At 43.0% G+C, this 13,273-nt stretch overlaps 1 protein-coding gene across 5 annotated transcripts in view; it reads right to left on the bottom strand.

The window, feature by feature from the left end:
* The window catches only part of GK (glycerol kinase), a 2,191,429-nt gene extending 2,178,672 nt beyond the window's left edge, over positions 1-12,757 (bottom strand). For 2 of the 5 annotated variants that reach the window (XM_069637305.1, XM_069637306.1), the window contains exon 1: positions 12,537-12,754. In XM_069637305.1, the coding sequence (XP_069493406.1) occupies positions 12,537-12,614 (78 nt within the window). In that variant the 5' untranslated portion in view covers positions 12,615-12,754. Of the gene's footprint in view, positions 1-12,536 lie in introns of all 5 variants that reach the window. The other 3 variants (XM_069637308.1, XM_069637309.1, XM_069637310.1) reach the window with 2 other exon arrangements.
* Between the last annotated feature and the right edge of the window lie 516 nt (positions 12,758-13,273).

Below are 13,273 nucleotides of genomic sequence, written 5' to 3'. Positions count from 1 at the left end.
GACTCACGAGTTTGCATGACTTAACAGCTAATACCACCAAGGAGGATCATGAACATAACAGGTCACTTAATGACCCAGAGCAAAGAGAATGCTTTATTGGCGAGAAACTCAAAGACACAAGTGCTAAATGAATCAACAAGCTTAGCCCTATACATCCTTTTAAAGCTGACCCACAATATTGAATGTCAAGTACACATAAAAGCTTCACTCCTTGCTGTACTTGGAAAATGCAACCCTAATAAACAATCATTGGGATGCATTGGTCCATCGATTATGGAACCTACTGCTGATAGCCATTCAATTAAAGATCGAAGACCAATTGTACCCGAAAATCTGGAATCAACAAATGTTGAAATTCTGTTGGGTAGTGATGATGATGAGGTTGATGAAGATGCCCTCTTAACAAACAGAGAAGAGGCGTAAGCGTAAGCTGGAAGATTATGCGAGGAATAAACCCCAGGCTTCCATGGAAAAAAGGGTGAAAGACGTGGCAGACCAAATACCCAATGTGAAACGATCTTCTAAGCGTGCCAGGAAGAAAGCAGCGACAAGAGTAAAAAGAGCTGCCCTTAAGTCTGGCAACCTCACAAACTGGTTAATTGGTTCTGCTGCTGGAAAAGCTAAAGCTGGGTTGGATGTTCCCGTTATTGAGGAAGAAATATCAGAAAGTTCTATGGAAAGCTCCAAATCTTCATTCAATAGCAGTGCAATATTGGTTGAATCATCAGTATATGAACTAGATGGTGACCCTAAACATTTCAAAGGGGAAGTTGTAACCTTAAATAAAAGTAAATAGGTCTGATATGAAAGTGGATTCTGGTGGAGAAAAGAAAAAAAAAAAAGGACCGTTCTCCAAGTGAAATCATTTAACATCAAGGATATGACCAAAGGGAGGATGAAGGCGATAATTAGAAGCTGTCTGATGGAAATCTTTAACCACTTACTCCCGTTAAGGTTAATTAAAAGTGAAGATCTTGAATTTGTGGAATAGTGCCTTAATATGATAACTAAGGTTCACTGTTATTCAGAAGATGTTGTCTGTCCAATTAGAGCACGTTTGATGGAACTCAACAAGCGGGCGTATGAATTGGACAGCGACTGTAGGGAAAAACTGGTTAACACGGTTACCCGTAATATGGACACGCAAGTGTATAAAAGGCCTGGAAAGGGGGGACGGTATGAGAGAGTCAAATCCAGCAGTGCTGTTGATCCCAATGTAAAATCACATGGGGACCGTTTTGCTCTTTCCTGCCCCCTATGATTGTTAATAACCAAGTGGACACTAAAATCATCACCTGGAATACGAGAGGACATAAACATCTCTTCCAGCAGGAGGGGTCGAATTGTTTAATTAGTATTGCCGACTGTGGCAGAATTATATGCAGTACCCTTTGGGAACACTACACACAATTAGGACTCCAAGTGACAGTACAATTTCACCTTTGGTACAAGCCTGTACTACACAGTTATAGTGGTAGCAGTAGTGGAGCAGCCAGACTTATCTCAAGAGTAAGTGAGCAGTACAAGATAGTTACACAAAGGACAGCAATTACTATGATTCAGGCAAACACTGACTCAAGGTTTCTAAGTAAAAGAATATATATTTATTTACTTATCAGTTGTATAACAGTTCACCTTTCTAAGCAAGTTAAAAACAAAAACAAAAAATCACAATCATAAATACACCACACCACTTTCCTTAAATTCTAGACAAGTTAGGCTCACTAAATGAAGTGGGAGCAAAATGGCACTCCAGCAATTTAAAAGGGAGGGAAAGACAGAGTTATCAGCAATTTGGTCAAACCAACAGGGAAGTATTCTGAGCAGTTGAACAAGAGAGACTACAGTGAGGAGATCAGCTAGAAAAGGCTTAGGGCCAAAGTCAATAGGTCAAAAGTCTTTTGCTCAAGATCACACAGTTCAGGGTAGTTCGCCGTAAAGTTCGTGGCACAGATTCCAGACGAGGTTGGTTGGTAGAAAAGATAGTTCAAAGAAAAGAGAAGGACAAGCCCTCGGATTGGAGAAAGATTTCAAACACTTTCACCGCGGCTGAGCGAAACGCACAACCGGATTTGCACAGTACCTTAAAACGGAGAGGGGGCTGTAGCTGAGGCAGACGTTCTTGGTTGTTCCTGCAGGCTCACGGTTCCTGAAGCGACTGTCGCACTGATCAGAAGTAGGAAGACTGGAGGGTCCTGCACTACCCAGGGAAGAAACCATCAGCAGCGCCAAACAACGAATAAAAGGTGTGCTCCTTAAAACCCAAGCAGGGTCCGACCTTCCTGGCTATCCGGCCCACTGTAGCTCTGTACAGGAAATTCGAGCAGAGGAGGCGTCCTGGCTTGTAGTTTGGGCAAACTGGTTGGTCCCACCAGCTCAAGGGAAGAAGTTTTCTGGAGGATCTTCTCTGTCGTCGGATTTGGAGATTAAGACCTGCAGCAGGGCTTCACCGGGCGGTTCAGTCATGGTAGGGGTCCTCTTCTTCCAGTTCCTCGTTGGTTCTTTCGCTCCAGTGGCGACTCTGCTCTTCCAGTCCCAGAGACCTGCTTTTTATGCAGTTTTCCCCCATTCATACTGCCTGGCTGTCAATCACACAGCAAGGTGGCTGGCCTGGCAAGGCCAGCCCCATTAGCCAATCAGACAAGAGTGCGACTTGGGTTACTACGGCAACCCATGGCAGGGGTCCAAAGATCCCTCCCTCACATCCTGCCTACCTAGACTATCAGGCGCCTTAAGGCGGGCTTCTGTGCAGAAGCCCGCAAAAAGACAGCGAACGAAGGAATCATCCCCGGTTTGGCGCGCAGAGAAAAACATGAGAAAGGGCCTCATTACACGGTATGCGTTAAGGATTTACCGGTAAGGGCATCGGTACCGGTAAACCCTTACTGCCTTACTACGAGGTCCCTTTGCCAGCTGTTTTTTACCAGCCGTTAAGGAACGGCCCCGCAAAGGGACCTTGGTGCTAATTACGGTACCGCAATTTGCGGTACAGTAATTACCTCCTTTCCCATTCCCATTGAGCCCTATGGGGGGAAAAATGGGAATGGCGAAGTGCCTTGGTGAATGAGGAATTACCGGCCCCGCTCACCTTGGAGTAGGCCGGTAATTCCGCCATCCACCAAGGCGGGCACGGTAAAATACCGGCGGCAACCCAAGCGCTAATAGCGCCATGGTTACCGCATACCGTGTAATGAGGCCCAAAGACTTTAACAAAAAGAAATGGTGAATAAACCCAACCGGAACCAAAATAAATTGTATTTGGTCAAGCGGGTTTATGTTTGAGGCTAATATAATAGCCTAAAACATTACCACGTTATATAAGATAATCGCAGTAGGAATGTTAGGGTAGATACCACTGCCACCAGCCAAGTTTTAATGTTAAGGGAGCGAAACAAAGCTCCAAGAGGTACAGACAAAAAGGGATAAGAGTTAACCCTTTCCAATACTCCATGTAAAATGGGGTGTACTGGGTCTGTGGTTTAGAGTGACTATATAAAGTTAATGGCAACTTTACCTGTTTCTGGGGGACAGTAGTCAGACCCAGAAAAATTGAGTCAGTGGGAAGTCTCAAAGACAACCCTGTGTCACTGCACTGAAGGTGCTGTGTAACACACACAAAAAGTGGTGGACATGGAGTAGGTGAGGCTCCAGTGCACAAGATCACACAAACAGTAGAAATACGCATAGCAAAACACATGTAAGAGTGGGAAAAATGGCTCACACTCTTACCAGGTGATAAAAATAAATCATAAAAATCCAGCAAAGCTGCTGGGGGACTCAGTAGGTAAAGGAAATTAACCATTTATGAGAATTCTCCCTAACACCGACATTATCCTCCTACAAGAAATTTGGCTCATGGTACCGGCTTATTTTGACAGTTTTAGCTATTGAAAAAATGGCAAAAGGGGAGCTAAAGGAAGACCGTATGGGGGGCTAGTAACAAATGTGGCAAATGACATCCCCCTCTAAAGAAGTTACTCCCAGTATGAGTGATACTAATGTGCTTGGCGTACAAATCCTTATTGGAGGCACGCAAAACGTGCTGTTGATTAATTTCTACGATCCTCCAGGGGATGATTTTACTTTGGGAATACAGGGAACTGTCCGTAAATAACTATGTTGGCATTAAGTCTAAGAATAATACCAGAAACCAAAGGTGGAAAAACTTTTTGGAAGAGCTGGACCTTAAGATGGTCAATAGCACTACTAAAACGGATATACCTATGGGCCGCCATGGTGCAATTGTACCCATTCTTCCACCTTAGACTATATCTTTGTTAACGCGTAGGTCTTTGTTAGGCCAAATTACATGCCGTACCCTTTGGGAACACTACACACAATTAAGACCACAGGTCTAAGCACAATTTCCCCTTTGGTACAAGCCTGTACTACACAGTTATGTGGTATCAGTGGCTGAGCAGCCAGACTTATCTCAAGTGGAATGTGAGCAGTACAAGATGTTACACAAAGGACTTACAATCACAGTAGTTCAAGCAAACACTTACTTAAGGTTTCTTGGTAAAAGAATATACATTTAATTACACATTTAGTTAGAAAACATTCCACTAGTAAGAAGCAGCTCAAGTCTTTGCCAATGTTCTTAGAAGTAGTTTGCCAGGAAAAGAGTTATATGTCGGTTTAGGAGCAAACAAGACTCCAACATTGGGTAAGTTTCACAAACTTTCACAGCGGCAGAAGGGATTTCCATACCGCATTTGCACAGTACCTTATGGATGAAGAAAAGCGGTAGCTGAGGCAGTTGTTCCTGGCAGTTCCTGCAGATATCGCTGTTCCTGAACATCAGTCCTTAGGACAAGAAGGAGGACGTCAGGAGGTTCCTGCACTGCCCAGGGAAGAAGCCACAAGATTGGCTAAAGATTGGTTTAAGGTGGGAGTGCCTTTAAGTCCACAAACTGGTATCCTTCTCACTGGCTATATGGTTTTCAACAGCACTCTGAAGAATATTCGACCAGTATGGAGACAGTGTCCAGGTCGCTTGCAAGTTGGTTGTTCCCACCAGCTCAAGGGAAGAAGTCGTCCTTGAAGGGCTTCTCTGTCGAGGGAGTTTCAGGCAATTTGGACCTGCAGCAGGGCTTCACCGGGCAAACCAACGGTCCAGGAGTTGCAGCAGTCGTCTTCCTTTAGCTTGTCTTTGGTTCTTTCGTTCCAGTGGTCGCCTCTGCCTTCCAAGTCCCAGAGACCTGCTTTTAAACAGTGTTCTCCTATTCATTCCAGCCTAGCTCCCACTCACCCAGCAGGGTGGCTGTCCTTGCCTGACAGCCAGACAGCCAATCACGCCAGAGTGCATTCAGGTCTCCTAGGAGACTAAGCACAGGGAGTTTCGGGCACCTCCCTCACATCCTGTACACCCCAGACACTCAGGCGCCAGAGTAGGGCTTCAGCACTGAAGCCCGCCAAAGGGCATCAAACTCAGGGACCAAACTTGGTTTGGCGCGCAGAGTTAAACACTAGAAGGACCTTTCCGAAAAGAAACAGCAAAAAAAGATGACCAAGTCTGTTTTTTTACAGAGGGGTCTTGGGCGCCATATTGAAAAACATGGCTTACCCGATTTTTAGCTACCGATGTTCGCGGTCGGGAAAATTCATGGTAGTTTGTTCTAAAACCACTGGCACCAGCCATTTCAAGAGGAAAGGGTAACATTTGACTGTTACATGAGTGTTTAGACATAGGGGATGCTAGGCAACCCCTCCAGCACCCTATTGGAAGATAGTTTGTGCTAGGTCTATGAATCTAAAAAGACTAGCAAAGTCAGTTTAACTTTACATGCACTGGGAGACGGTAGTCAGTCCCAGAAAAGGTATTTAAACCTTGGGAAGTCTGAAAGACATCCCTGTGCCACTTCACTGAAGGTGCCGTGTGACACACAAGAAAAAGATGATGCCTATGGAGTTTGCCTAAAGACTCCATATCCAAAGAACACAAAAGTAAAACACACATCAGAATACATGAAAGAGTGGGAAAAAAGGCTCACACTCTTTCCAGGTAAAAATTAAAGTCCTAGAAATCCAGCAAAGTTGCTGGGGGTCTCAAAAGGTAAGGGAAATTAGCACATTCTTGAGAATTCTCCCTAATAGTCTTCACTGAAATATTGGAGCTACAGGTTAGCTTCAATGATTTCAGTGATCATGCAATGTTAGGCCTTAGCATTACTAACTGCACTAAAATGCTCTGTATCAAGAATAGGATGGGTGAGCTAAAGATAAATCTTAGGGGGAACAGACTTGGATGGTCAGATAGGAACCTATAAAGGGTAAAAAAAATTGAGAAGAGGTCAAATTGAGGCATATAGATATATGATGACAGCTCAGGACATTGTTGTGTGGATCACCTCATGCATGTATGGCTTTATGCCGGTGGGTAAAACCACCTCTATTAAATGGGGACATAAACCAGAGAAACATACGATAAAATGATAGCAAATGCAAAAAAGGAATTGAGGCGGGCAATTAGAAATATTGATCGCCTAAATTTAAGGATAGAAGATAACATTATTAGAAAGTGTAATATTAAAAATATCTACAGAAATTGGAGGAAAAGATATTATATGTCCAAAAATAATGTGATCTGGCAGAGCATGGTAAGAAGGCTGATTGACGGTGATGCTAGAAAAATGTGGTCTAATTACAAGATGATCATGGGTAGTGGTCAAGAACTTCTTTGTAATATTGACCCGTTGACCTGGGAATGTTTCCTTTCTGGGAAATTCGCAGGTAAAGACTTTCCTTTGGAGATAAGACCCATACAAGATCTAATTATTGAGCGTGAGGACATCATTGATATCATTAAGAAACTAAAATCCTCCAGGGCCCCTGGACCCAATGGCCTTTGTAATGTTATCATTAAAGATAATCCTGAGGTATGGGCTGATATACTGTGGACCCTTTTTGATAAAATAATAACCACTGGTATTGTCCCCAATTCTTGGAGAATGTCACATATGATCCCTGTGTTTAAGAAGGGCTCAAAAATGCTACCTGAGAACTATTGTTTACTTGCTATGATGGATGTGCCCAGCAAAATATTTGCCACGTTTGTATTAAAAGAGATCAACTGATGGATTGTTAAAGAAAATATCTATAGTATCTCCCAGACAGGATTTAGAAAGTGCTGCTCTACAAGTACGTACATCTTTGTTATTAATACTCTGGTTGAGGAAAACCCGATGCATGGCCCAAAGGGAGGCCGATCTGGGCCACCCGATCGACAACCAGACCTGGGTGGACATCTGGACATGCACCCACACCGCTTCGACCTGCATCACTAATAAAGAATGTGCATATAAACTCATGCTGCGCTGGTACTTCAACCCCGTCAGACTACACCATACGACTGAACGCCGCCTGCTGGAGGGGATGCTCTCAGCCTAGCTCCTTTTTCCACATGTGGTGGTCGTGCCCAAAGATTCTGCAATTCTGGGAGCGATGTTTGGAGATGATCGAGCAAATCACTGGGCGTACTCTCCCCCTGGAGCCCGAAACTTTTCTTTTGGGGGTTCCAACCCCTGGATCCTACCCCCGCTCAGGGAACGGAGTGAAACTGATAACGCAATGCCTCCTGGCAGGTAAAACTGTCCTAGCCCACTTGTAGAAGTCCCCGGACGGCCCCTGCATGGCCCACTGGTGGGGCAAACTATGGGACATCCTAATTGCGGAAAAAGTTAAAGCGGCAAAAGCGGGGGTGCTACACCGCTTCCAGAATGTCTGGGCCCCAGTGTTGGACTATGATCAGCGCTTCCCCGCTTTTACATTCAAACCGCTTAACGCACGATGGATCCTGAAAGATGGGGAACCTACCTGAGCGGCAGGGGCCTCAATCGTACCCGAGGAATGTGGGAACTGGGGAAGAACTGCTGGAGGTTGGGGGGGGGGGACTCCGGAGTGGGGGAGGAAGAAGGGGGTGGTGGGGTTTGATTCATAATTGAAACATCATGGGTCTGTTCTTTAAGCAATGTCTTTGATAATTTGTCCTGCCTTGGTTTAAAATAAACATATCTTTTTTTTTTTTAAAATACTCTGATTGAGGAAGCTCAGTCAAGGAAAGATATGCCACTATACATATTGTTTGTAGATTTTTCTACAGCCTTTGATACTATAGACAGACCTTTATTATGGGACAAATTGAAGAAAAAGGGCATGCCGGAGTACATTCTGTACGCCTGCAACATGATCTACAAAAACAATTTTTCTAGAGTAAGATTGAGCAATGGAGGCTATCTATCTAACAGATTCATATCCAAAGAGGAGTTAGACAGGGTTGTGCATTAGCACCCATCCTGTTCAATCTGTCCTTTGCAGATTTTTAAAAGGTTTTTGTGGCCAAAGACAATGCATTCCAAAAAATGGAAAATAAGATACTGGGGTTGATCGGCTCTGCTGATGATATAATAATCATGGACAATACATATGTGGGCATGTCTCGTAGTGTCCTGGCGCTTTGTAAATATGCGGAAGATAATGGGTTAAAAATTAACCTATCTAAAACGCAATTTATGACAATAGGACAGAAACGTGCTACCAGACAACACATATACAAGTCCACTAGGCTCCATTGAAAGAACAGATCACTATAGGTACTTGGGTTATGAATTGTCATCTGAAAAAAAGAGAATGTTGTAGCACAACAAAATAAAAAGCGAAAGCATGGTCTACTATGACTGCAATCACTATCTTCTCCAAAAAAACGGCGGGATATTCTCTGGTTGGTATACTTAATATCTACAAGCAAAAACTGGCTGCCTCCTTCCTTTATGGGCTGGAAACATGCTATGTTGACTGGCAAGCTTGGGCGGATCAACTGGAAGGGGTGATATGGAGAAGAATTTTGGGACTTACTAAGTATACTTCAATTGATGCAATAAGGCTAGAGCTTGGATTGATTTCTCTGGCCACTATAGTTGAAATAAATAGAGGAAAGCCGTTTATTAAAACTATGTATGCTAATGAACAATCTCTATTATCGATAATGGAAACTGCAATGATAGAAAGTAAAAATGAAGCTATGCAAAAAAAAATTAAAAATGAATGAAAAATTCTTTGATAAAATAGGCTGGTGCCCCAATTGGGATTTTGGAGAAGGTGCACTATGTCAATCACTTAAGAAGTGTGCCGAGAAGTGGGATTGGGTGGCCAGCCACAAAAAGATTGCTGCTATTAAAGAGCCTCAATCTTACCTTAAGTTGATGTCATCCCCAGTAGCACATAAGACGCATATTCAAAAATATTTTAACAGACTGAAGGTGTTGGAGGTTACTGATGCTTGGCTGAGTATACCATTGGAAAAAAGGACATGTAGAATTTGTGGGGATGGTGAATGTATTGAATCAGCTAGACATGAGCTCACCTCATGCGTCATTCTAAGATCCACATATGAATTTTATTTGTTGAAGTATGCTAATAACCTTGAAGAAATTACAAAGGAAACATTCTGGCTGAGAAGTATCTCGGGTACAAATGGGGATCTAACTATTGCCATGACTCAAGAGTGGAAATGTGCAGAAAATGATCTATTGGGGCAGTGGGTGGGGGTAAGACAGCCAGTCATGTGGTGGGCCTTTCACTTATTGAGTCTGGTGTGGCAAAACTGGGGTCAATCTCTCCACCCAGCGAGGAAAAGCCAGGGTCTGACATTATTACGTGGTTGATGAGCCTGGCTTGGAGAGAGTCTGTTAATTATCTATTGATTCAGAGACTGGTGGTTAGACAGATGACACTGAAGGTCTATGGAGCAACTGATAGATGGTGCCAGGGCGATGTCGTTACCCCACGTCTCTATAGATGAAGAGTGTCGGTTAGTTGGAATAGTGACTCATGAAGCCAAATTGTGTGCAATCCCCCCTTCAATGTATTACAAATCTGCATGTGTTTGAATTCATAGGTCTTCCTGGCTCTTTTAGTCCTGAAATAATCCTCAAATAGAGCCATTTTAAAATCCATGGGATGGTTGGGTACAAAGAATGTTCAACAACCGGGTTGTGCTTAGTGTGTGTTTTGATGCTTTGTCACTGGAGTTTTGTGTGCGTACGTAGTAGTTTATTCTACATAGTAGCCACCCTAGGGCACTTCATGAACATCAACTACACAACGTGACACGCACACCCCTAGTAGTAGTTCTTAATCTACTTTGCACTTGCCCAGGTATTCAGCCATGTACACTTCCATGTGTGAGTTATTTAGTCTTGTAGCACTTCAATCTCTAAAGCAATGTACCAAGTGGATTTTAATAGTTGACAACTCTGACACTTCATTTAGTCCTTATACCTGTATCCCACTGCATGCCACCAGTTGTTAGGAGGGACAGAATCAACCCTGCTGTGGGGTTCAGAGAGGCCAACCTGGTTGACCTGCCATGGCCTTTCACGGTTTATTCAAACCAAACTCTCTGGGAAGCATAGGTGAGACAGGAGTGGTTGGTGTATAGGTGCAGTTAACACATGAAACAAGTATTGTAAGGACCACACAGATGTGAAAAATACACGTGCAATTAAGTTAAGGAGCGTACTCACTAAATAAACATTACACATCTACACAATAGGCAAATCCAAAGGGGATTACACACCACTTTACAAGTCACAGTTCTAAAATAGCAATGCAAAACAAAAGCAGTACTGTCTTCGGAAAATTGGCATGGTTGAGAAAAAGGTTATAAAATAAGGCATATACCCAAGCCTCCAGATAAGGTGCGTACGAGGCCTTTTTACGCATGAAAATCTTGTAAATATGACAGCTTTATTATTTTCCTGTGTACATTTACACACAGGTTTAGAGCAGAGGGCAGTGAAAAGGTCAGGTTACTTGACAGAAACCAGAAGGTTTCTTTTGATTTCTATCTACATGGATGTAATTGCAAGCCACCTCTGAAACGGAAAGTATTTCTCTGAAGCCTTTCAAAAAAAGAAACTGCACACTATGATAAAAGGAATGGTTTCTTTCCATTCAGCTTCAGAAGCACTGTGCATATTCTCCTAGAATTTTAGGATTGTATAATTAATAAGATGGAAAACTAAGTTGCAATTGAGAATTCATATTTTATAACAAATTATGCTTTTGTTTCCAGTGAAAGCAAGCCATTAGTGCACAATTGTATTTTGTTCCGATGCTGTGTGCATAATCATGCAGAGGAACATCATTTTTATACTTATAATTTAAATTACACTCCAATTATAAAAACAGTGTGTAAAATGATGACTATGCATAATCAAGTTTACATTCATTCAACCTTGCAGTCAATGGGGTACATTACTATAAATGGTCATTAGCAGCAGCGTCTTTGCTCAAGGGTGAGTGATTGTCCTTACACCAAGCACAGGTTTTCTAGCCTCCCAAATCTTCAAGACTACAATTAAAACATCAAAAACCTGACTCTCCAGGAAATGGAAGCACTGTTCAAAAACAAACAAATGAAAGTTACATTGGTAATTGAAATAGAAACTCAGCAAAACCTGTCCCTTTGATAATCCAGATAGGTATTTAACTTTATGTAGTGCTTCATAAATGGTTCGTCCAACATCTAGGTACTGTAATTATTATACCTCAGTCGATACTCAGTTAACCGACCTCTGAAGGATGTTAGACAATAAGATAGCTCAGCCGGATGAACACTTGTTGCAATCTGTGCATGATCTGTAGGTTGCAAGTTCGAATCCTGGCAAGTCCAAATTCAACCTTTCGAGGCTGATAAAGGAATACAGACTTTGGTTTGGTGAGAATTGCGATAAATATGTTCTATGTACAGCGCTTTGCCAAAAGCACTATATAAATTACCATTAGGTTAAATATAGAATTCAGCAAGGAGTCCTTGCTTCTCTGCAATGTTGTATCATAACATACGCATACCATCTGGTAGTAATAGCTCCAGGAAATTAGGACTTTCATTAAACATCAAAAGACAATTCTGCTATCCAACCTCAAAACACACAATACAATTCATGTTTGCTTTACTATGAAATTGGCTACGTTTTTGTGATTTCAACATTTAAATATATACAAGGGAGATCAAATGCACAGACCTTAGAAAAATAATGAAAGGTGTATTCTGTCACAATGCAGAAAGCTGCTGCATAGTAATGATTTCCATAGAGTTTTTGCACACATCAGCTGGATGTCATACATTTTACTCTCTTGCAAAGGAGAAACGTCATTTTTACTCTCTTAAAATCACATTTACTCTCAAAGTTTAAAAATAGGAGTAAAATACTCCCACCTGAAAAATCTTATCTGGAGCACTGCGTATACCTTACAATTGCAAGGCAAGGCATCACCCTCAGACCGTATTACTTTCATTGCCAGAATGTGCAAAGCACCCGTTTTCCAGTAAAATCAGTCACAACCAAGTAACTAGGGGATAAGGAAGGCCACACCTTCCAATATAAGATTTGCCCAAGGACAAAATGGAAGTTTACGATGGTCAAATCACAATTAGCTAAATAAAAAATCTAATGTATAAACAGCGATGCAGGTGCGCACTCAGCAGAAGGAGCGCATTTCCGATGAACATTATGCTAACAAGAATTACTCACCAGAAATCGAGTCGAGCTAGTGCCCTGATCAACCGCTCCTACTAGTGGGCCAATGGAGACTCTGTCTGAAGCTGCCATGGGTGATCGGTGTCTATATTTGTAGGTCGCTCCCCTGTGATCGCTACAGACCCCCGTCGCTTTGCGCACTTATCGGTGGACTGCCTACACTACTCCGCTTAAAGCACTTCAGCATGGCACAACTTGCCCTTCTCGCACACACCGACCAACGTCATACGTAACGGCCACAAGACCCAGCCAATGAACGAGAGGGGTGTATACTCTGAATGACCAATGGAGAGCACTGTTGTGATCCTTGCCCACATAATTGAGCACTTGTCGCTTTTATTGTAATACGTGCTTGCCTTACATTTCGTGTACACAGATTGTCATGCTCCACCCATAGTTGCTTTCTTTGTTTCTGGAGTTCCTAAAGAATGTCTGCCAACTCTCGTGTGAGATTGCGAGTCACACGATCGTGACCCACAATTTAAAGGTGATTCATGCGACTGCAGATTGGTAGCTTGGCCCGGTCGAAGCGTGGGGGCGGGGCTGCTCGCGATTGCCCTGGGGCGAGTTGCAACACCAGGTGCTGCCTCTTCTGACTGGCAGCTACGTAGTACTTGCATAACGTTACCGTGAGTCCGAGGCTCTCTGAGACCGGATCAGCGTTATGTGAAGTTTTCGCGCCGCTTGGGGACAACGGGACACCTCCATCCGTGGTCTCCCGATAAAAAAGG

This window comes from Ambystoma mexicanum, chromosome 7p (genome assembly GCF_040938575.1).
Source record: "Ambystoma mexicanum isolate Mex_15411 chromosome 7p, UKY_AmexF1_1, whole genome shotgun sequence".
Classification (NCBI taxonomy): Eukaryota; Metazoa; Chordata; class Amphibia; order Caudata; family Ambystomatidae; genus Ambystoma; species Ambystoma mexicanum.
This window is presented reverse-complemented; position numbering and strand designations above follow the sequence as displayed.